The following is a 25593-nucleotide window of genomic DNA, read 5'->3' as shown; positions in this document are numbered from 1 at the left end:
TATTGTTCTAGGATTTTATTGTTATGTCAAAACACCCACAATGCTATGGTTAGTTAAGTAAGTGTGAGTGTTGGTCACAGCCTGTATTGCCAGTCTCCTTGGTTTCTCAGATGCTGGAGATTTTTTCAAGAGCATGACCATCACTAACAATTGAATCAGTGAACAGATTGCTTTCTTCCAATTTTGGATTATTATCGTGCTGTTTTCCATGGATGTGGTAAAGAGAATGAAGAAGGCGTGGAACGCCAACAAAGACGAGGTGGTAGAATAGTCTTGAATACTGCCCATTTGTCCACCGAACAGATAGTTACAAGTCTGTTGGAACACTCTTACAAGAAGAAGAGAAAACCAAATTGTTAAACTGGTTGAAAAGTGTCTCAAGGGAACAGCCCCAAGTTATTTTGCCAAATATTTTCAACTTAGAAGACATAATATTCATGATTACGATATTAGGAATAAGAACAAATTGGTTATTGTTAGGGTAAAATTAGAATCGACTAAAAGAGCATTTTTTTTTTTATAAAGGGGCGGATATTTTTAATAATTGTATATGAATTTAGTTCCAGTCTTTTTATCTCTTTTTATATGTATAGTTTTAGATTTTTGCATATTTTATATTTTATTTTACTAATTATTCATTTATTTATTTTACGTGGAACCTGCATAAAAGAGCAAGTGGATTAAGAACGCTCAGGCTGAAATTTGGTCAAAAAGGTACCATATACATAAGAACACATTCAGCCTGAAAGATGAAAATTGTTCTTATATAAAACAAAATTGGCTGCCAGTTAGATTAGAATAACCTACTATGGTACAGTACTAAGTACAGCACTAAGTAGATCAATATACGAGCTATCCATTAATTAATTAAAATGTTGTGCTTGCACATTGATTTCATCTGTCGGTAGTCTATGCAGTATTTAAGAACACCTTAAGAACATTTTCAGGCTAATTTTGCAGAAAACACCTGATATACAAGAACAAAATCAGCCTGAAACCGCAAAACACGTGTTCTTTTATGCGGGTTTTTACTGTAACTGAAATGTTCATCCTGCATAAATATGTTTATTATTCTTATTGTTCTGCCCGAGTATTATATCCAAGTCGCCAAAGGTATGGAAAGAGCTCAAAAAACTGCACTCCCCCTATACGTTTTGTAGCTTGGGTTGTAACCCTCACAAAAAGGAAAAGATCGTCCATGCAGGTTTATCATGATGTCTTTTTGTCCGACGGGGAAACTCTGGCATTGTTTCTCGGTCTTTCTCACAAATTCCAGCTTGGCACCAGCCTTTGAAACCAAACTCCGCCCTTTCGTTTCTTACTATTCTTATCCAGGTCTCCTTTAGTCTGCCCCTCTGACATTTGCCTTCAAGGGTTGGTCATGTACATTAATTGGTAACGGCCTTCGTGTCGTCAATTCTGTCTGTAATCACTCATAATTAAACAAATTTGTCAATCAATCGTAGGATTACAGACCAAATTGGACTCCACTCAGCCCTTTCACCATTACTGATAGATAAACGGGCGAAAAAATACATAGTTGACTTTTTTATTGCTAATGAAAAAAAAGGCATATATAGCTATGGCTCTAATTCTATTCGCGTTTCTGTAACAAAGCCTGTTAATGCTTGTCTGTCTACCTCGAAGAGACTTAAGTGTTACAAAACCGACCAAAACAAGCTATTAGTAACGATATAAAAAAAGCAGTTGCACGATTACTTCCTTAACGTAAGTTATCTTAGAATCCTAGAGCTCAAGAACAACTTTTCCTGTCGAGAAGAGGATGTTCACTCTGAATTACGTACTTTCACAACTATAATGCTCGGCAAACAAACTTGATTGGCTCGAGCGTACTGAATATTGCTAAAATTATCATGAGGATTACATATCCTTCTATCTCATGAATGCAACAGACACAGTTAAGACGTACTGACAATGTTTCTGTTGCAAATCCTGTAACTTGCATCAAAGCAAAATCGTTCTACACGTAGCCTACACTGATCAGAGGTTTACCCAGCGTTAATATTTTATGATCAAGTCCAGTTTCTCATTCTATGCCACTTGTAAATTTACTTGCTACTGTTTTTCTTCGGACACGGAAAATAACATCTATTTCAAGGTCCTTGAAAGAAAGTTTCGTTCTTAACCTAAATTGCTACAAATCCGTTTCTTATAAAATACAAATCAAAAGTAATGATACAACTTTGGCGATTTTCGAGTTGTCTGTTGCGACCTGAAGAAGACTATTTATTTAAGTAGTCGTAAAACAAAGCGGTCTTTTAAACACCTACAAACGGTTCTATTACAGCCAGCACTTCTTTGGCGAGTCTGAACGCCTCTTGCGCTTGCTGAGAATCTTGGAACACATTAGCCGGAACCTTTGGTGGCACCTGTTTGTCGGGGTACCGAGTGGTGTCGTAGTAGTCGGACAGCCTAGCCACCAGTGTAGTGACATCTGGTGCTCCTCGCAGCAACGACAGATCATAGGCCAATTGAACTAAGTCGTGAGTATTAAGCTGCCTGTCCACGATTCCGGAGAAGGCGTATAGTGCGGCCTTGAGAGCTTTCTCTGCAACTTGATGACACTGGAAGCAGACAAGGTAATACAGTGGATCTCGGGCTGCCAAGAGATGTTCAACAGAGCGGAGATCCTCTTTGCTTTGACGCATCCACATCTTGGACAAGCGTGCGTCGGGTCCCGTGTAACGTCTCCTGGAGTGTGATGTGAAACCAGTGAATCTCGGATTATTTCGACGGAAGTTCTCGTAGCTTGAGCGTTGTCTTCGACCTCTTTGATACCACTGCCTAAAAAAGTCTGAAAAATCTGGCTGCGCCCTTGCGAACCCTTCATCACGGTTTCCTGTTCCACCTTTTGAGAACTTTTCGACCTCGTTTTGTATGAACTTCATCACTTCATTTGCAATTTCTTGCATGTCCATGTTCTTGTCAGGGTGCCATCGAAGGAAAAGACGTCTAATTGCCTTTTTCTGTTTGTCTTCCGGAAGTTTACGAATTTCAGCCAAAGCTTTTCTCACTTCTTTTAAGGCGTTTTCCAACGTTCTTGGCTTGGGAGGTTCGTTTGCACCTTGGGAAGATGTTGATGATTGCGCTCTTGCTTCCCCTGGATTTTGGCCACTGCTTCCTGCGTAAGGCACAAGTTCCATTGTATCCGAGACAGATTCCTCCGCCATTTCTTTGTCTTCTTCGTCGTGAATCTGTCGTGGCCGTTTGATCTTGTAAAGATCTAGCACATCCACCTCTTTCTTCTCACTACCGATGTCTACAAGGTACCTGCTAAGAAGGTTGCTCTCTCCTCTCTGTTTTCTCTTTGTCTTGTCCTTTTTGGATTTAGCAAGATGCGGCGTGTTAAGCTTGTGAATGATTTGCGCATATATGTACTTCGGTTCCTCGTCGGTCGAGTCTTCTCTTTCAAATGCAACAAATTCACCCGGTCGAAAATAAAAGTCGTCATACTGTACCAGAAGTTCGTGGAGCTCCTCTGGTATCTCTGAGCCAAGATCAGGTTCCAACTGTGGGGTGTCACCTGCTTCCGCATCGTGGGAGACACCAGCGTTGTCCAGCACGGAAGAAATACTGTCAGGAGACTTACAATCTACAATAGCTGCTAGATGCAACCAGCTCTCTTTATCGATGTGACACCCAGTCAGCTGATTTATCTCTTTACAGAGAACTCTGCGCACCGCACTAGGATCTGCTCCATGTTTGATAAAAATATGCTTTCTGCCATTTGCCTCCTGCTCCACAAAACAATCCATGCGCGTTGATTTACGACTCTCTGAAATTGGAGTATTTGTTCCATTTTCAACTAACTCGGTGGACAGCTCTTCCATGCAACTTATGCTTAGCTCCTTTTGAAAACTGCGAACGTTGTTACGGACGTCCTCCGTCAATTTGGCTTTCTGGAACTGAAACTTTAGGATTCTCAAAATGCCATCCACAAGCTGAGGACAAAACAATATCTGGCGGAGGTGATTTGCATTCTGACATTTCTTCTCGGTGTCAGCGCGGCACTTCTTATCCCTGCTCTCTGGATGGAGTTCTTCCCTCACTAATGATGCCAAGGATTGCGTCTTTAGGTGAACCGGCAAAAGATCGATAATTTGGCGAGGAGTGGCAAACTTTAAATTATATCTGTGGAGTGCATCGAGGAACTCAAACATCGAATGTGGTATACGAGACGTGTATTGCGGGCAATCAAACAGGACCAGGTTTGTAGAACATTGAAGCTTCTGTTCACTACTTGGAAGGTACAGAGTTTTGATGTCAGCTAGAGGGTTGTCTTGCCGGCCTTCTCCATTGCGGTCTTTTATGGCCTTTAGAGTACAAAATAGTCCGAAAACAGCATGTTTTGCGACTCGAAGTTCATTGGCATGCATCTTCTCCTCTTGACATGATTCTCTGAGACGACTAAGGAGTTTGGCAAACTGCACGGGGCTAGCTTCCTCCATTGCTCCAAGGCGTTTGAACAAGTGCTCAAAAATCCCGTATTCTCGAGGAACTCTGTACAGGTATGGTGGTAGTTGCTCATCAAGGCGAAACGCCAGCTGGTCACAACGGACAAACACTCGGCCATCTTCAACGAGAATGAAAGAAATTTCAGACAGTCGTTTTCCAATTTCGTGGCACACTTGCGAGCACGAGTCAAGGGAGTCACTTTTCTGGCAACTGCTTACACGTTGAAGGAATGTGTACACTTCAACCATGACTTGACTCAAAAGGTGACGTTTTGGTTGTGGTTGCTCTCGGTCAACGTCCTTCAAAAGGCTTTGCGACAGTTTTGTGACATGAGCAACAACCTGTTCAAGAGAAGGTTCCTCTAGAACTCCAAGGCTCTTCAGCTTTGGCAAGGTAGTGTTTGGAACAGCCCAGGAAGGAAGAAGAGATGTAGCCGTCCAGCTCAGTCTTTCAAAGGTGTCTGGCAGTGAATCGTGAAAGTGAGTAAATGGAATAATTCCATCCTTACCTTGTCCTGAAGACAGATGCTGTCTGTGAAGAGAGCAAAGCTCGTCGCTAGCCTTTGAAGAGGCCACAAACTTTAGTGTCGAGAGTGTCCGAAGATAGGTAACATCGTGCAAGGACACATTGTTAAAAAGGTGTGTAACGAGAACTCGAGACTTTTTTTCCAACTCACCGTGAGATTTCTTGCTCGTGTTCTCTGCTTGTTTGGTCACTTCTTTTGAGAACTCCAGAAATGTATCTTTACTGACCTCCTGCTTAAGACCAACTTTGCGAAGGAGGTCCAACCAACCGGATTTCTCATCAAATGGATCTGGCGGCTTTGCTTCACGTGGTAACATAACTGCAAAGACTTTCACGCCTGGATCATGAAAATGTGAAGCAGTTCGCGGTGTTCCGTTGGCGTCTGGAATGAATGCCAAGGTTCTTAGTGCACTTAAAACTCTGTTGTGTTGGATGTCACTGCTATATGGGAGCAGTAAATACCGTCTAACGTAGTTGAGGTGACGCATTCGTGTTGCCTGCGTAAGATCTGGAAACTGTGGGAAGATGAAATTGATGTAACAATCTGTATGTGTTTTATCACCCACACCGAGAAGTTCCTTGTACAGGCGGTCCAGCTTGGGTGCAGGTGCTAAAAACACACAGTTGTTTCCTCTCATCCAGACATCTGACTCGTCAATTGGTAAGCCTTCTGGGATGACATTAACCGATCCAACACTGTCAAGGCGGACAAATTCTCCGTGGAAAGTCTTGAAAAATGGCAATCGTCTAACGATCGATATAAATGCATGGTCCTGTTTCAAAGGTGTTACGTCATCTTGAAAAAACTGCAGCATTGAGACCATTTCATCCTCGGAAAGACAACCGGAGATATCACCTTCATTCATCAGGTAGTCCAATACTCTGAGTATGTCTTGCGATGAGTTGGGGTAGGATAGATACGGTTTAAGTATGGTTGATACATCCCACCTGCCATCCCTAGTGATAAGCTTTATATCAACTTCATGACATTTAAGCTTCTGCAGCAAAGTGACAACACGTCTTTGGCCGGGTGACCAAGAGTCTGAAGTGGTCAAGTCGAGGATTACTTTACCTCTGGAGACTGGAGCTAGATTCCCCGATAGTGTTGGAAGGATGGGCCATTTTCCTAAGGGGTCAAGGGAAATGGTCTTCTCTGTTTTTTTGTGGATCTTTGATAAAAACTCCCACAGTCGCTGTAGCCAGGTTTTGGACGGCCCTTTATCTGGCTCCCATGGAATCAGAGTATTTGTTTCATACCAGCTGCCATTTGCAGTACTTGGAAGGAGGGAGGCTAATGCGAAGACGTCAAATTTCTTGAGAACACCTTGATTCGCGGCAAAGATTTCTGTCTCGATGTCAAGCAGACTTGTTGCCAATGTGTGATGGATAAATCGAGAACGATGACTTGGTACCAAATCGGCAAAAAGGCTCAGAAACACTTGGTCATCTTTCTGAAAACGCCTAAGTACGTTATCCTCAGTCAGTAACAATGGCAATCCAAACATTTCTTTCGGAAACGAGGGTGCTTTCATGCAGTAGCCGAGGAGCAAGAGCACACCCACCACAGAGCCAAGTTTCGTCTCGCCAACAGGACGAGGAATATTGCCAATATTGTTTGCATGTTCCTTTAGAAACTGGACAACTACCTCGGGCGTGATCTCTTTCACCGAAGTGCCTGCTTTCTTAAAGTCGTTGAAGACTCTGTGGGAAGAGTATAAAAGCTTGAAGCCCACTGTCAGCAGAATTTTCTTAAGTTTGTTATCGGATTCACTCCTGAACATCATTGTGTCGAAAAAACCTTGCGAAGGAGGTAACCAAAAACACTGAGTCACTCCTTTAGCACCAGATTCATCAGACCTCTGTGGAGAAACTTCAAATGTCTCCAACGTTTTCTTCGTCAGCGGCAGTAACTTCTGGTCTTGACTGCAAATCTTCTGAAATACTGCCTCGGCCAGAACTGTCCACTGGCTATGGACAGAATCGAAGTGTGGAAAGAGATGGTGATACCATCGCATTCCTTCGTGAAGTTTGTACTCTTTGGGAAAGAAATCGACCTCCGCGTTTTTCAGCCCAGGCAATAGACCACGTGCCACCAACATAAGTGAGACGTAAGCTTGGGCCAGGACCCCAGTAATAATGAAATGGTTCCATTTGCTCCCAAACCCTTTTTCTTCATTTTCATCGCGCCACAGGTTTCGCCGTGCGGAATCCAAATAGAAGTGACCATTGACATGAACTGGAAGTCCTGTATCTAATGGTAACGGCAGAAAGCAAAAGGCCTTGTGTTTAGGTTCCTTTCTGTCACTGGAAAGGGACTTTGATTTCTCGGCCACTTTGGCTGCTATACCACCGCGAGGTAGCAGACCATAACCTCGACCGTCTGGAACTTCTTTAGTTTCTTCACTTGTCTGCAGACCAATACATTGATGAATGAGCCATTTTTCTTGTACTTCTCGTTCCTGAATCAATAGGAGGTACGTGATCCCAAGCCAATCAATCTCATTCGTCGTTAGAGCCTTGGAGTTTTTAATGTGATTTGCAAGTTTCACTCGCTGTGCAGCGTCTTCATCTGTCAACTGTGCAGAAACCGAGTAGATTTCTTTTAGCTGGTCGTCTTTAATTTCAGAGAGGGTTATTTTCTTCACGTGGTTCAAAAACAAGAGGATTTCCTTTGCTTCAAGAGTGAACAAGTTCATAAAGAACATCATTTCTGTGTGGGAAATCTGCTTTTGAGATATAGATGACTCTGCTGAAATTTTCTTGTTCCTAAGGGGAAAACGGAAGAGGGTTGCCGATGTTAAATCAAAAAAGTTCTCTAGATAACCAGGAAACATATCCCGGTAGTCGGATCGTTCCTCTTCTCCAATCGGTCCGATAAGACGCCCGGGATTCTCTTTAGATGCTCCAGGGGCATAGCGACAGTGAGGGTCAAGAATACAAAGCGTGTCTCCATTCGATATAAAACTTGGACAATCGGTTAGGTGGTACACAGCGTTAAAACCAATCCCGTACTGTCCCGTCTTTGTGGGATCTTCCGTTTTACTTCCAATTCCCAGTCTTTGAATCCCCTCTAAATCCTTTTCTGAGAATGGTCGGTTGTTATATACGCACAAGGCAGGTCCTTGGAGTTCCTTCCAGTTGTTACTTAAAAGGCGTTTCGAGGGATGGCTTCGAGGGTCGTAAATGAAGTGCAACTCGGTGGCACCCGCGTCGTCAGCGTTTTGGACAAGCTCTTTCAGTATCCCAACGTCACATGGATAGGCTTTTAAAATACCTTTCAAACGATCAGTTAGCTCCTCTCGCTGGCCGAATGGCTTTCCGATTGGACGTGATTTGTCAGCTAGTTTCTTTGCGCGAATATCAGTCGCGCCCAGCTTGTAGGCAAAATCGATGGAAATGTGCTCGTGAACATAGGCGGTACCACGTCTTGCTGTGATCCACGGTGCGTCATTAATGGCCAATTTCTCAGCGGGCTGTAGAAACAGGTTATGGTCTGGTAAAGGAATCTTGCCCTTCTCAATTTGAAGTAGATGCTCCGGAGCTTCTAACAGCTCCTCGATGAAAGACCTTGTAACTTTGAATTCTGTCGCAGATAGACACTCCCCGCACTTATCCTCGCTGAGTCTGTAAAGGGTACGAATGACGTCTTCGGTGGAAAAAAAATCTTTTACTCCTGTGGCTTGAAACAGGCGACGATATTTGTCGGCGAGAGTCTTTGATACCTCGTAAAGGTAAGGTTCGCCAGATCTTTCCCACTTGAAAGCAAGCTGGTCGGACGAGAGACATTTTCCTTGGGTAAGTATCCAACATCTATCTTTCAACTCTTCAACAATCTCCTCACCATCTTTTTCCGAAAGAAGTTCTTGAAAGAAATCATATATGCTATGGAAAACATATTCAAAACTATTGGCTTCACCGGGTGAGTGCAGTGTTGCCTGAATAGCATGGTCCAACTGGTTAAGAACTTCTTGGAATGATGGTTTACGGCAACCAAAGCCAAAAAGATCTCGCGTTTGCTTGTTTAGTTTTCCACAGCCAAGTCCCTCGCTTTCGTCTAGGATTGGCCTTGAGGACCCTGCGATAAACATGTATTCCTCACCATACATTTCTTCGGCCTGAAGCATGACGTTTCCATTTGTGTATTCATGGGAACCTCTCCAAGGCATTGCACTGTGTACCGGTTTGTTCAGAACTGGAAACATGCTCACTCTCACTAACTCTGATTTCATCCATTCTGTGGGAGGGTCAAGTTTGTGAAGATGAACATTTATGTAGTTCACAAGACGGGCAACTCTTTCTCGAGCATCTTGTTCGGCTTTAACACAAAGCACTGGCACCGTGTTTGCTCGCTCTAGTAAAGTCTTCCAGTCAAGGATGTCCGATGCCATGCCCATGTTTTCAAGCATGAGAAGGCGCTCTTTGGTGCGATAACCCGAGCCAAACGGGAATCTCTTTTCATCTTCTGAGAACAAAGTCGCCCCCGTACTTATAGGGGATATAAGTTCTTTTGGAGATGCCAAATCTCCCTCGCACGGCCCACAAGGGATACAACGATTGGTTGAAAGCAAAGACTTGTATAGTGTGACAAGATCCGATCGATGGCTTGAATGTCCTCGAAGGCATTCGTCAATCAGGTAAAGCACAATGGAATCTCGTAGATCACCGGGTATCGTCAACATGTTTGGGAAAAAGACATCTTTCAAAAAATTCTGCTGAGTCATTGTCCGCACTTCAATCATCTCGATACACCCAGCCTGTTGAAAGCCTTTTTTTACGAAGTCTGGAAGTGGGACTACTTTGTAATCAAGCATTACCAGAACTTTCTCACTTTTCGGAATTTTCTGTAACTCGGCGTCTTGATAAATGCATTGGGTTATGGGACGCCACTCCCCTTCTACGAGAACCAATGGAAGATCAGAAGTTGCGATTCGTTGATAAACGCTTTTTATGAGTGGTGCCCATGCCGATGATTGGAGCGTCTCTGGATTAGGCCAAAGGGAGAAACTGTCGTATGACGGAATCTCTCCTTGCTTGTGCATACGCATCGTGTTTTCTAGAAGCTGAAAGTAAGCCTGGGATACTGCATCTTCCATGAGGCTTCTGTTCCATCGGACCTCTAAGGGCTGGTGACCAAGATCAGCCGTGGTACTTTCCCAGATTCCTCGACGGTTTGACGTGACTGCAAAGTACCCGTTTACATGCATCGGTAGCCCAGTTGGTATGCTTAGTGGAAGGAAACAAAAAACTTCACCATTTACAGCTTCCGGGTTTAAGCAGCCGTATTTGCCATTATCGGTGGAAATTTTCCCAGCTATTCCAGAGGCAGACAATAGTCCCTGATTTTTACCTTCCTCACTGGTTGCCAGCTGAAAGGAATTGCCAATTCCTAGGCAAGAACTTATAAGCCAGGAGCAGCTTTCTTGACTCGCGTCACCATTCTTTGAGGTCACAGTTATCACCTCTGTTAACTTGGGCGGTGGCTCCTTGTTTGCAAAGCTGGCATGACTTTGCGTTTTTGTCCATTCTGCGCATGAATGGAGAAATGTGTTCTCCACCAGAGGTTTGTCTGGTTGACGTACGTTCGCTGTTTCTTTCGAAATTTCAAACAGTAGTCGCGCGTTTCTTGGATCAAGGACATTCTCTTCCACCTCAAGGAATGTTACCCTTTTTACATTCTGTGTAAACAAGAGCAAGCTTGACGACGATTCTTGAAAAGAATGCACAAGGGCTTGTATCTCCTGTCTGTTGTAGATCTTATCGCAGATTTCTCCTCTCTTTGTTCGGAAGGCAAATCTAAAGAGAGTTCCTTGAAAATAAAACTTCTCAGACGTACTACTTGGCGAAGTCGTGTCACAGCAAAACAGCCCGTTGTAAGGGAGATATTGGTGGGAAAAGTAGAGTAGACTGTCTGGATTGACAGCCAAATTTATCTTGATTCCAGGTTTTGAGACATCAGGTATATGCGCTCCAAGGTGTGTTCTGTGTGGATCAAAGAACACAGCATAGTTTCTGCTGATGAAACTTGGAACATCAGTGAAGTGGTAGACTGAACTGAAACCAAGTCCAAACCGGCCGATCTTTTCTAGGTCTTCTTTTTTTGTGGCCCCTGCCAACTTCGATATATTCTGCAAGTCGTCGTCTGTAAAAACTGCGTTGTTGTACACTAACAGGGCGGGACCTTGACAGTCTGCCATACCTGATGACAAAACCCTTTCGGTTGGATGGCTGCGCCAGTCGAGAACAAACTGCACTTCAGTTGCACCAGCGTCATCTGCATTCTGTACCAGTTCTCTGAAGACACCAACACCTTCTTTGTACTCGTTCAGAATATTCTTAAGCCTGGTTGTAATTGGTTCGTGAGGACCTGTTTGTTCGAAACCTAGTGCCTCCGCGCACGTGACACGCGTGCTAATAGGTGGAACACCCAGAAGCTCAGCGGTTTTCGTAGATATGCTGTCATGAATCATAGGAAACTGACTTGTGATTGGAAGTTCTGAACCTCCTTTCCTCAACCAGCCCGCGTCGCAGAATGTGCAGTCGTTGCATGGAACCATCTTTAAGGTGTTATCCCAGGTCATTACTGGCACCAACAGGTTTCTACGGAGCTCTGAATTCAGTGACTTTCCATCTTTTACTATCCATTGCAGAATGTCGCATGACAGTTTTCGGTCATCCGCTACATTTCTCATATCATTGCTTGCGTCGTGCTTATCCTTTATCATTGCGAGGACACCCAGCAGGTCTGTCTCGTTAAATCTCTCACGAACACCACATTGTTGGAAAAACGAACGGAGGGCCTCATAGTCTTGTGGAACTGTAAATAAGTAAGGCTTCAAGTCGAAGTTGCAAGGTGAAACAAATGCCATCTTGGACGGTGATGTAAATCCGTTTCCGTGCCATACCCACGCAGAAAAGCTAACATCTTGTCCTATCATCCAAGTGAAGTTAGGATAGGTGGATGCTTCCTCGTAGATCTGTTTTAACATTGCTTGAAAATGATACCTGTCAGTCGTATTCATGTCATTTAATGACACAACGTAGGCAGAGCGCAGCTGGTCTATGAGGTGGTGGGTGGCGGGTGACTTGTCCCAACCGAAAACATTCTCCAGTGCTCGTGTGCAAGGCCTGGAGACAAGAGGAACCGATGCTCCTGCAAGATTGGCTTTAGACTGGCTTAGCACATCAGACGGTTTGAAGAACTGTGCTTTCCCTGAAAACCAAGGCATGACGCAAGGGTAGGAAGCAGGACGATTCTGCATTCGTTGGATCCACCTCTCTTTCATTAGAGCTTGAACCAAGGTCTTGTTTGAGTTCAGTAAAAGCGGGTTAGTGTTTAGAAACTCTAATAGTGCTGATGCTTTACGTGATGCCACATCAAGAGGGATATTGCATAATGTCTGGGCAACATGCAAAATGTCGTCTGCATTTGGAACACTCCTCATTCCAAGTTGTCGAAGAGGCAGGAGAATGTCATCTTTGGCGAAGTCGTTATGTGGAAACTTGTTGTTGTTGTCTTCAAAAAGTTGTCGCAAAACGGGTTGTTGTGGATCGAGAACATCACATGGAGTGGCCAACCTGTTATTCCGGGTAACAACAAAGGGCAGGTTTCTGAGTGACGTGGAGAATGAGCCGTCTTGATTACAGAAGGTGTAGTATTGTCTAAGAACCCAGCACATCAAAGTGGAAATCTGCTGGTGACTGTAGAAGTTACCCTTTATACCACTGAAGACAGTCGAGATCAGGAAGGTTGCTGGGATCGTCACAGAGATTCCAAGCCTTTGAAGAAGAGTATACGACTCGGAATCCTTTAGATGTATGATTCTGGAAGCATTGGGAACTGGCAAGGAATGAGGAAGCTGGAAACCATATGGAAAAACCGTACGGACTTGCCATCCTTCCATTACAGGAATGAAGGATGTTCCATCAGCTGCGTCAAAAATCGGCAGGTGCAGCAGGAGGCCTATTTGATCAGGACTGAAATACTCTGAAGAGAGAAATCTTCTTAGTGCTCGTTTCTCGTCTGCTGAACAGCAGGAAATCATCGAAACACATCTGTCTTTGCCAAGTGCTTGAAAGATTCTCAGGACGCCTTGAATGTTTGGAGAGGCGATGTACTTGTGTAAGGCATTGTGACGTACGTAAGGTGGAAGGCTTACCAGAACAATGCAGCCCATTTTTCCAAGCAAGGAAACAATAAGTGGCTGTAAAGATAGACCCTGGTTGTGTTGTCTGATAGCCAAACTCGATGTCTTAAGCTTCACTATGCTGCGACGTCCCGCACATGCGTGAGGAATGAGAGGGAAGTCATGAAAAGAGGAGAGATCAGTAGCAAAAACATTTTGGATCCATCTCCATACAAACTCCAACCAGGTTTCTGGCGGATGCCCGTTTATGCCTGGATTCCATGAAACCAGATGATCTGCTCCAAACCAACTTGGAGGCAACATTTGTCGTAGAAGATTAACTGCGATGGTTTTGTTAAGTTTGACGAGCTGCAAAGGATAGACGATGTTTGGATTGCTTGCATCAGAAGCAGCCTCTGACAAATACTTAAGCGCCGGGGATTGTTCTTCGCTGTCGAGGAACTTACTCTCCATGTTGTGGAAAAGGGAACGCGGATGGGTGGCCGATGAAACGTACACGGCAGCATTAGGATCTCGGCTATACTGAAGCGAACGGAAATCCACAAAGCTTCCATCTGCAAGGGGCAGGAGAGGGATACCCTGCATGTCATTCAGGTTCTTGTCTTCCACGGAGAACTCAAGCAGCTTAAGCTTCTTCTCCCTTGACGTATTGGCTGCCTTCCAAGACCCCTTGGCTTTCTTTTTTAGCAGACTTCTCAAGTAAGCAGGGGTGATACTATTCCAGGCTACTGGTGCATACGTGTTGATTGCTTTCATCACGTGACTTGGAACGATCACTATGGCCTCATTAGCTTGTGCCAAAGTTTCCAAAACCACGCCTCTAACTTGATCGGTTGCGTTTGGGAATTCGCTTTTTATTCTGTCAAGGCGTGCCTCGTTAAGGATGATCCACTGGCCACAGTTTGCTGGGGTCCAGAAGACGTTTTTAGTCATTAAAGTTGAAAACATCGACTTCAGCATGACTTTCCAATGTTTCTCTACTTCTTGAAGGTTTGGCCAGGACTGGTAAACCAATTCTGCCTTGACCTGAGAATCACCGGTTTCTTTTAGATTGAGCAACAGATTGGCGTAAGCTTGACTTGCGACACGTTTAACCAGCGATACGTTCCACTCAGCGGTTTGATCATCCTGGCAGTCTAGTCCTGGCCATTTAAGACCACGTCGATTGTCGGTGAGGCCAAAGTAACCATGAACATGAACTGGAAAACCAGTCCTGGAATCAGCGTCTGGTGGTAGTGGCAAGAAGCAGAAGATCCTCCCTCCAGTCGACGAAAGAGCTTGACGTTTCGATTCATTCAGTGGTGTAGCGAATCCCACCCAAGGCAGAAGGCCCAAATCTGATGACAGTTTTTTAAGATTTGAATCTCGAGCGTCGACTTGATGGTAAACCAGCCATTTGTTTTGCAGCACCGTACCTCTTGCATCTAACTCTTCAACAGCTAAGTGCAAGGAAAGACGTGTATCTTGAATTGTCCCTTTGCTTAACAATTCCACCTGAGTCAAAAAGTGTTTCTTCTTTCGTCTGACCTCTTGTCTGCAACTGTCACTCAATCGGACGGTGAAGACGTGCCTTTTAACGTTTCTTTCATCAGTTTCAAACAAACCTATTTCTTCAATGTTCTTCAAGAAAAGGAGTATAACAGAGGCTTCTTCTTTCAGCGCATTGAATAGTTTTCGAACTTTCTCCGCAGTGTACGTCTTTTTGGATAAATCTGATGCCACACCTCGAAGTGGGAAGCGAAACAGAGTTCCATTGTAAAACTGTGTTGAAATTTTACAGTCCAAGACATCTTCGTACGGCCTGAACTGATCTGGACAGACATCAAGAGGTCGATCCCCAAGAGAAAATCGCTGGCCTGTTTCGTTCCTTCCAAAGTGCGTTTCATGTGGATCAAGGAATACTATAGCGTCTCCGCTTACGATGCTCGGAAGATCTAAAAAAATTGATGGAGAGCTTGTGGCTCAGCATATATTGATTTTGTTAAGAATTACGTATGTTCAACATTAACAGGTACATTAAAAAGCTGGCGTGTTCAGTGTTTGCGGCTTCTGCTGCCGTCTTACAAATCAAGCATCTCAGTGCCAAAAAATTCAGTAAATGCGACGTCATAGTGTACAATAGGGACCTTACGCAAAACAGGACGGCAACGGCAACGAGAACGTCACCAAACAGAAGGTTTAATGAGCAAAACAATGGCTGTGCACGTGCATTATAATTCTTGGTACATTTCTTTGTCGTCCTTTGGAAAACAACAACGTGAAATGACAAAATTCTGCGTTGTCTGGAGAACGTGAACCACAACGGCTAATTTTTCGTATTTCTATTTGGACCTGAACGCATTCGTATCAAATGCAACAGGGGCAAGTTTTAATACCGACAGACGCACTGAATAGTTTCAAATAAATGCGAAATTTCACAGTACAATAGAAACAAATTTTTTTACTAGGCGTCGGCCTCGCAGTCGCCGTCGTATATGCGTAAGCTCCCTAATATCATCACCATGTGGCAGTTGGGCCAAGGATTTCCTTTAAAAATATATCTTTAGGAATTTGAGCCACTCCTAATTGTACCGATCCATACCCCCCAGTCTATACTAATTGTAATAATTAACGCATGCATTTACCAAGAAACATGTTCAGTGCACAATTCAGGGATGGATAATAAGTAATTCAGCCCTGTTCGCATGAAACCTGTCTCGAGGGCGGTAAACACGTTGTCAAGAGCAATGACCGAACATGTGTGCAACCTGCTTATTTGACGTCTTTCTGACAGGACAATAAGCACCGGTTCCCCGTAAGCTACATGTCCTAAAACTCTAGGAAACCAAAACGTGTTGCCCAAATGTAACTTGATTTTATTCAGTAGTAGGACCTTCTTTTAATTGATTAAAACCTTCTGGGTAGAATCCGATTTGCATCTGAATTTTTTCCCACACGCCGTTAATCAATCATTTATCAGTTACCTTTTCAAGAACTCACCCGTCATGTGATAAACAGAGTTAAAGCCTATGCCAAATCGGCCCACTTTTAACGGGTCATCTTTCTTACTGCTTCTCATTAGCCTTTCCAGGTTTTCCCAGTCACCTTCCTCAAAAAGAGCATTGTTTTGTGCATATAACGCAGGACCCTGGAACTGAGCAAGGCTGGGCTCGTACAAAGAGTCCCTTCCGTAGAAGTTTGGGCGCGAATCAAGGAGGAAGGATACCTTCGAGGCCCCTGCATCATCTGCATTCTGAATAATTTCCTAAAATATGCAAAAAATTGAATTGAATTAGGGAATTGAACCAGAGTACTTTATTGTTACTTTTCATTATTCTCATCTGGTTATCCACGAATATTCAATTATTTGTTTCTCTGTAACAAGCATTTCTTGGTAAGAAGATTAAAATATTCAAATTCCTCGGTCAATTTTCAGTCCGTATTGAAAAATGCTGCTTTCCCGAAAAATATACAGGTATAACAATGGCCGTATTTACCCGGACAGACGACTAATGCGTCTCCGACGTATATTTATTGCGTCTTAGACGTTTTAGCCTGCGTCGCAAACAGTCTAAACTGGCGGATTATACACGTCCGGCTGCAACACAGGTTAAGACGTCTAGGTAAATACGAAAAATAAGATGTATTGTCAAACGTGAGACGAAATTAACAATTTAAAACATCCAGAAGACGCATTGAACAGACGTATTAAACGTCTTAGACGATTAATTTGTCTTGGTTAATACGAGATCAGCGTAAAACAGACGTACTTATCTGAATTGTGAATCCGCTCAACAACATAGAATTTGAAACCAAACGACCGACAGACAGCACTTCTTACAATAGCTTTTTCAACACAAATGTTTTGTTTCTCGTATTTACCTGCACGCATTTAATATTAGATGCATTATACTCCTGAGACGTATTATACAGTCGTCCTTCTTAGCAAATACGGCCAATGCTCAATCGCTTTTACATTTAGGCTTCAGCTTTTGCATTGTCACATCAGAAAAACACATACTACTGTTTGAAGCATCTCTTCACTGTTATTCAATTTATCAGGGGCCCAAACACTATGGTTTTATTATTTAACCCTTTCACTGCAGGTTAAAGTAACTCAAATGTCAAAATATTGAAAAAAACAAAAAAAAACAAAAAAAAAAAAAACAGGTCAATGTTATAGGAAACAAGTAATGAAGATAATTGTCGACAAAAATCAAATTATGTGGGAGTAAATGAACGTGCCTAGATGCACGACCCTGGTGCAGTTCTATGTTGTACATCTGAATATTATCTTGCGCCACTGCTTCAGTTTCTGGTGCAGCAAATGTTAAATTAAAATGCAGTGTAAAATTAAAAGCGAACGAGAATAAGCAACCATCGATTTGATATGTGTTTGAATGTTTCCCCAATAATGAACTTCGATTTACAAAATATTAAGAGTGCCTGCCTGTAAAAATCAGACAAATTCTTAATTTCACGGCAAGGGTCGAAAATTCGATTTCGCTCATATTTTCATGGTAGATAGGCTAGGGCATGACAAAAACTACTGGATAGTTTTTTTGGCAAAATATCCTTTTATCTCAAAGAAATATGCAAATTACCAAATTCCGTTAAAATCGTTATTTAACGCACCATTTTATTACACAAGTTTGAGAGCCTCGCATGCAAAACCACATCATTCTTCCGTCTTTAAAACACTCAAATATTTTTGTGCAATGTTTAAATGTGTACTGGGTTGATTTTAGAGAATGTTGCGTTGTCTTTTTGGGTGCAAAATAATTAAATTTCGAAGACATGTATTTCATTCACTTAAAAGTACTTCGTGAATATAATTAATTTTCACCATGTGCGAAACCTTCAAATGGATCAAGCTTCTGGTGGTTGAATCGCAGGAGGATGGTCTACAGATTCCTGTAAAAATTTCTTTGGGCAAATGATTGTGAGCGACGCGAGAGCTTTTCAAAGTACGTCAAAAATGCAAATATTTGACCATCCGTCATCAAATTTCAATTTACGGCTTAGACGTATATTTTAGCATGTGCTACACGACTTGACCTATAATAAGTTGAAATAGACACAGAGCTGATAATTTCGAAATGTTCTAACCTCATTTGCTGTAAAAGGCAGGTCCAAAGCCGATTTGACGTGTTTCTCTCACCATTCGTCGCACATAAAGCAGAAGTTTGCTTTTGTTTACACAAGGTGTACATCCGATGTACATCGCCAACTGTCAACTTATTTAACGGTCGAATACCATGAATCTGTAACCCTCTTTCGAAACATATGATCACCACTGCATCTAAGTCAAAAACGGCTAAGTCATTTGTAGATAGCTGCTTGCTTTGCACTACACCAAAATATTACTTTTGATCATCATGGTTTGATGGCTTGAATCCTTGCTTGCAGCGGTCCTTGTTCGTCACGCAATGCTGTCATCCCATTTTAGGGGGTAAGGGTAGGACAATTTCTATCCTAACACGTAAGGCTCCGTAAGGCTTGGAATCACTGGGAGCACACAATCTTGTTGAGTAGGAAGAGATTGAATTAAGAAATGAAAAGAATGAATAGTTTACCATTGCCTCTGTTGTTATCTTTTACTGGACCACCGCTACCTACATGCCCTGCGTAATACTGTAACGCTAAACTCATACCTAGGTCTTTCCGCGCTATGCAATTATTTTTGGTTTACATGTAATACAGTGGGCTATCCTCGGGGAAATGGGTGGTGACCGCTTAATGGGGCTAGCCGCTTAAATAGAGATTGGTGTACCTTGAATATTTAATTTTTCACTGTCGGGCTATAAATTTCTTGGTGAACGTGGAGTCAATTCAAGACAATCATGATAGACCTGTGTTTGAATTATCACTCGTCATGCACCTTCAATTTCAGACTCTTATCTGCCATCGCCCTTTCCAAAACAAAGTTCTTAAAGTTTGGGTTGCCGCTTAATAGGGGTAAAGACAATAATGAAACCCTTATCAGAATGACCAAATGGTGGCCGCGGAGGTAACCGGTCAAAAGGTGTTTTATTTACAATATTTTACTGACGATAATTTTAGACTGTATTGACAACAGTCCACTATTTTCTGTTATATACCAATGCCTCGCCACTAAGCAAACAAACTACGCCAAATAAAATGACATGGCCAGGGCTATTTACTCACGTAATTACTAATTAAATTTAGTCTGCTTTTCTCACGAATTAGACACGTTGTGATTTCCTATTTTTATTTCAGCTAGTTCTTGCTTCATTGATCTATAATTTGTTTATGGCGATTTTCTTAAAATTCTAGTGAGTACAGGCACTAGCTTTATCAGCTGTTGTCTGAAACGTCAGAACGTACAACAAACGTGATTTGGACCGACGCCACGCACATTATAGAACACGATTATATAAATATACACATATTATTGTATATGTGAACAAACAGATAAACAATGATTAAATTGTTTCACTTATCCTGAGAGTACTCTATACAAAATAGATCAAAATGTGCAGCATATGTCGTGACAGCATTGCGTGACGAACAAATAACGGCCGTAAGATTGTGCTGCGCCGACACGCTTATCAGAAATGGTCAGCAATCGATCAAACGCAGTATTTTGGCGAAGCGTAAAGCAAGCAACTATCTACAAATGACTCAGCCATTTTAGACTTAGATGCAGTGATGTTCATAAGCGCAGAAAGATGGTCACAGATTCACAGTATTCGACCAAATAATAGGTTGACAGTAGGCGATGTACATCGGATGTACACCTTGTGTAAACAAAAGCAAACTTCTGCTTTATGTGCGACGAATGGTGAGAGAAACACGTCAAATCGGCTTTGGACCTGCCTTTTACAGCAAATAAGGTTAGAACATTTCGAAATTATCAGCTCTGTGTCTATTTCAACTTATTATAGGTCAAGTCGTGTGGCACATGCTAAAATATACGTCTAAGCCGTAAATTGAAATTTGATGACGGATGGTCAAATATTTGCATTTTTGACGTACTTTGAAAAGCTCTCGCGTCGCTCACAATCATTTGCCCAAAGAAATTTTTACAGGAATCTGTAGACCATCCTTCTGCGATTCAACCACCAGAAGCTTGATCCATTTGAAGGTTTCGCACATGGTGAAAATTAATTATATTCACGAAGTACTTTTAAGTGAATGAAATACATGTCTTCGAAATTTAATTATTTTGCACCCAAAAAGACAACGCAACATTCCCTAAAATCAACCCAGTACACATTTAAACATTGCACAAAAATATTTGAGTGTTTTAAAGACGGAAGAATGATGTGGTTTTGCATGCGAGGCTCTCAAACTTGTGTAATAAAATGGTGCGTTAAATGACGATTTTAACGGAATTTGGTAATTTGCATATTTCTTTGAAATAAAAGGATATTTTTCCAAAAAAACTATCCAGTAGTTTTTGTCATACCCTAGCCTATCTACCATGAAAATATGAGCGAAATCGAATTTTCGACCCTTGCCGAGTTATTTTCCATTTTTATGGACAGGGACTCTTAATACTTAACTGATGCATAATATTTAAACATCTTTTTAGAAACGATTGGGTAATATAGTCAAACCTATGTTTCGTTCTGTGAAATGTAACCGAGCCTATGCTACTAGCCAAATTATAATCATATCTTTTGACGATTAGCCAAAGGGTTCCAAGCCAAATTGTGCCTCCAAACACGTAAAAGTTCTTCTATGAAGAACTTTTAGAGTGCAGGCTAGGAACATGCTGAGGTTTTATCATTGTTTCTAACAGAACAAGAATCCTCGCTTTGGTTATTTTAAAGATCATTGAATACCTTCAAGATTTGTCCTCCATCCGGGTACCGGTCGAGGATGCTTTGTAGAATGTGAGTTAATGGGGGTCGCTTCTGTCCATAAGACCTTCCTATCATGAGCGAGGAAAGGAAAAATTTCAGTCGTGGTTAAAAAACACTCTAGACAAAGCATTGGCTTTGGGAAACACATTAAACCATCGTTCACTACAAAAATCTCGCGCTGCTGTCGTAAGAGTCAAGTTGAGGCCGTATTGTTCGATTGTGCCCATAAGTCGCTGAACCCTTTGATGTATATTCTATCCGTTAAAACGTCTCTCTTACGACTCAAAACGTACCAAATTGTGCAGTAACCTTATTGTTATTTACTATTGCTTTTTTCAATTTTATCCTTTGACATTCCCATTTAATACCGAGAGCTAACCGTAAACAGGTTAACCTGAGTGCTATTCAGGCTAATCTGAGGGATATTCAAGCTAACTGGAGCGATATTTAGGTCTAAATGTAGTCTGCAGTCTCAGTGCAAATGCCAAACATCGTGGAAACATTATACCATCGGTTATTCATGCTGTACAATTTTAAATACAATCATGTCTCTATCTTTTCAGCCAGTTGTCCGATATTATTACGACCAACTGCACAACTTTCAGCCAGTTGTCCAATATTAATACGTGCCGCTCAGACAATGAATGATCGAGTCGACGGAACTCGAAGTTGCCCAGTAAAGTGAGCTCGCCAAGAACTTATCAGCACTTTCGAGACTTAGGACAGCGGAGGCAAAATATTATGTGCTGCAGTCTCTAAAGTTCCAAGCTCTGTTCTCACTTTTCTAAAGCTAGCAACTGAACGCAAGACATACAGCTTCCATGTGTCGGTTTTGATACTTGGTGGCTGGGTTGAATTTGAAATACAGTTGTCCTTTGTTTGAAGGAAGAAGGAAGGAATTAACAATTGGTCGCCTTCGGCAACTGATTAGCGAAGTTAAAAGCTGCAGATCTTTAAAGTACTCTAAAGCACACTAGCTTCACATCTTCAATTTCAAACATAAGTAGAAACTAATAGCGCCTTCTCGATGAAAACTGAAGAAAACCTTCGCGTCTCGTTCTCGGAATGAGCGCGTAGACACGACTGTACTTATTGCAAATGTCGATTGACACAAAATTGGTGAAAAACAATAAAATTTTGCTGGAAAATTAATAGCAGCAAACTTTCGACGAACTTAATATTGTTCAACAAACATTTCAAAGGTGCACAAAACTAAAATGTAGTCACATACCTTGAATGCGTGGACGAGCCGCCATGTTCTCATTCGTTCATAATCGTGCTTGGGTAAAAAGTGTGTCACTAAGTTAATTTAACTTTCCAACTGAAAGAAGAATAGGTAATAAAAACTTGAGTATGAATAATTTTGAAGAGAACTAACTTCTTTAGAAGTAGAATCTTTACATCTGAGAACGTAAGAAGGGAACAGATATGGCCCACGATCAGTCGCTAATTCGACAATAATGGAAGGAAAACATGGCATCACAGTGTAAATTAAAACAACGGTCTTTCTCGTTTGCATATCAAAGAACTATCATTTCGTTCATCATAGAGAAGTATTTTTACACGCTTCACTTAAATGCATCTACGCTTATTTCTTCATTCAACTTTAACCAAATTGACACCAGAAATTTGTCTCAAGTAAGCCACAAGAATCGGTCGAAACCATGATTTCGATCCTACGAAAGCAGAGAGGAAACTAGTTTCATTTATATAGTTATGCAGAGCACTGACTCTTCAACCGATGCTCATTTAAGGAATTTAAGTAATTGGTGCACAGAGTGATTAGTTGTTCAAGTTTTTGCAAGACGTTTTAGAAGATCAAATAGTCCTGGTCCGTTTTCAGTCAAACGATACTGTGCTCGAGGTTTCAACATGGCCGTACTGCCTTGACGGAGAAACAAATATAAGTTATCCTTTACTTGCGACTTTAATCATCATATGTCGGTATGGTTCTTCTCAGACGCCAAAAGCCACGAGGAATTTCAGTTTAGATATAAATCAAACGAGTCAAAAATCCTCTTTACAGCACTGGGTTCGTTTCCGGATCTTTGAGAAGTGAAGTCATGGTGGTCCTGTTCAAACGAATGCAGTTTGACAGATGAATAATTCAAGATGTAATGTTGTTATATTTTGCTCTGTTTATCCGTAGTAAGATTCCGTCAAGAAGACAAGGTTGTCTTCAGGATGAAAATGAAATCTTCGTAAATATATTGAAACACGCCACCTCTTACTAGGCCACATACTTTTGAAGTACACCGCCTCTCGCTTCCTGATAAAACAATTTTAACAGTTTATGGTTCAATTTTCCTTCGTATTTTTAAGGATGATGATGGTATTTAACATTATTTTATAAAAAGAACCTCAGCAATGATGTTAAACTTGTCGAATTCGAAGTAAGGTCAACGCGCTGATTAAAGAATGTAGCCCATGATTTATTACTACGTCCCGGCCGGGCATTCTGAAGGCTCCCATATCCTCGTAGTGCATGTTCAGTTGTTCAACTCGATATAAGCCCTGCCGGGATATCTTGCAGTGAGTAAAATAGTAAAAAGACTGGACGAGCTAAAATTCTGATGGTCACTTTCATAGAGATCAGTTTGCGTGAATTATTGATTGTTTTAGTAGAATAGATTTAACTGTTTGCCGCAATTCTGAGAAATGCAAGAATCATGAATAGTTTCTAAGAAAATAAAGTTCACGATATTTCAGCTGCTGGTCCTGGGCGAATGAGTCTATATCAACTATATCTTCTGACCGGCTGTGAGCAAATTCCTGTGAATATCAGACCAAATCTTGAAGCAGGCAGCAACAAGGACCAAAGTTCAGCGTTGATTTGGACGTGAAGACTATGTTGCCGTGCGAGGCTTCAGCAGATTGAAATTTAACAAGTAAATCAAGCGCGACACTTACCTTTTATAGCGTGACATCCAATTTACTCTTTAAACTTGAATTCGTTTAAACGCCGGCTGCAAACATTCACTTCTTGCCTGCTGTGCTGGCGCTTCACATTGTTAAGAAGAGAAACTCATTCTTTGAAACATGAGTGAACTCTAAGAAAAGGACAAATCTCAGCCAATAACATTGCAGCAGAAGAAAATTTGCAACTTAACCGGAAACGAATTCAATTCTTGGAAAGCGCGAGTTTGATTCTTGGAATGGATTGTGCTAACTTCCGCGATGATTAATTTGTGAATGTTATGTAAAATGCAAAATTTAATTTATGACTGGATGTATTAACGCGGACTGCTATGTAAAACATGTGATTTTGACCTACATGTCTTTTACGCGTATGCATTGCTTAAAGGTGGAGATTTGTGCGAGTAAAGGACTATCAGTCTAGAAATCTTTGGCGGGGAAATTGCAACCAGATCGAAGTGCGTTATACAGCATAATAGACCACAATCACACTGATTTCCTCGTGATTTGCGCATGTAAGTGACACACTGGGGGTCAAAAACACTTGTGTGACACGCACGTGCATTGTTCGTGAAGTTATGACAAAGAGCATTATATTGGAGAACTTTCGACTCGCACGTGATCAGGTCGTGCTCCTTGAAACCGCGGCAAATTTGTGCGCCAGCCGGCGTCAAGCAAACGATTTATTCGCAGTTGTTTTCTCTTTTTGAGTTGGGAGGTATAACAAAACAGGACTGACTGATAATGATGATTGTAGACTACTTCTGGAGGTAGTCTACAATTTCCGAACTGATTTTCCAGAAAATTACCGGTCCATTTGACTTTCAACCGAAATTTCCGGATTTTTTTGCTAAATGGGAAGCACCCAATGTTGTGTTCTCGGGCAAGACGCTTTACTCTCACAGTGCCTCTATAAAATAGGTACCGGCGAATTTAATGTTTGGTTAACCAGCATCCCATCCAGGAGGGAGTGGTTATACTCCTGGGCGTTCATGCTACAGAAACCGGGGATAAGTGCCGTCCTGGTGGGCCACTTGACTCGTATACAGACTTTCCTAAAATTATACGTGAAGCGTGAATTTTGTAACAATTCGTTCGTGAAACGGAATAACAACCCATCCTTTGCTATCCTATATATTCATGAGTATTGACACCTCTCTCTATAAGACGGACACCGTCGGGACTGGCACCTTCTTAGAGAAATGTCTGGCTTATAGAGAGTCGAGGTAACTTGACAGAAGGAAATTCCGAACTATTGAAGCTGAAACTAAGCGCAATGATGAATATAGACTCTGTGTATAAATGGGTACTAACGACTTTAATGCTGGGGGTAACCCTGCGATGGATTAGCATCCCATCCAGGGGGGAGTAGAAATACTCCTAGTAGCTTTATGCTACAGAAACCGGGATAAGCTCCGGTCTTATGAGCCACTTGGCTCGTATGCAGACTTTACCAATAAGCCATTGGTTAAAAAACCATTGTATCAAAATCCAGGAGAAAGGAGAAAGACAGAAGGAAAGCCAGAAGATGGAATACCATTGCTTTGGAAATTCGAAAGAGTAGAGCTTGTGTTGTTTTTATTTCACCCGGAGGGACTCCAGTTGATGGTGAACATAAGCCGGAGATGTACGACACATGAACATCAACAAGAACATGTCTCATTTTGATACTCTTAAAACTTGTCACCTAAAGGCTGGTTTTCGCTAGCGACGGAGTCGGA

At 42.0% G+C, this 25593-nt stretch overlaps 1 protein-coding gene across 2 annotated transcripts; it reads right to left on the bottom strand.

The window, feature by feature from the left end:
* Positions 1-710: 710 nt before the first annotated feature.
* LOC145483358 (sacsin-like) lies at positions 711-24008 on the bottom strand. Of its 2 annotated transcripts, none has more exons than XM_081461860.1 (5): positions 23867-24008; positions 22188-22277; positions 20936-21024; positions 16125-16389; positions 711-15079 (listed from the first exon to the last, which is right to left on the bottom strand). In XM_081461860.1, the coding sequence occupies exons 2-5, from the start codon at positions 22210-22212 to the stop codon at positions 2280-2282; spliced, it is 13179 nt and encodes a 4392-aa protein (XP_081317986.1). In that variant the 5' UTR covers positions 22213-22277; positions 23867-24008; the 3' UTR covers positions 711-2279. The 2 variants fall into 2 exon arrangements, with proteins under 2 accessions (XP_081317986.1, XP_081317987.1); XM_081461861.1 differs by lacking the exon at positions 23867-24008 and adding an exon at positions 23712-23851.
* Between the last annotated feature and the right edge of the window lie 1585 nt (positions 24009-25593).

This window comes from Orbicella franksi, chromosome 4 (genome assembly GCF_964199315.1).
Source record: "Orbicella franksi chromosome 4, jaOrbFran1.1, whole genome shotgun sequence".
In the NCBI taxonomy this organism is placed as follows: domain Eukaryota; kingdom Metazoa; phylum Cnidaria; class Anthozoa; order Scleractinia; family Merulinidae; genus Orbicella; species Orbicella franksi.
This window is presented reverse-complemented; position numbering and strand designations above follow the sequence as displayed.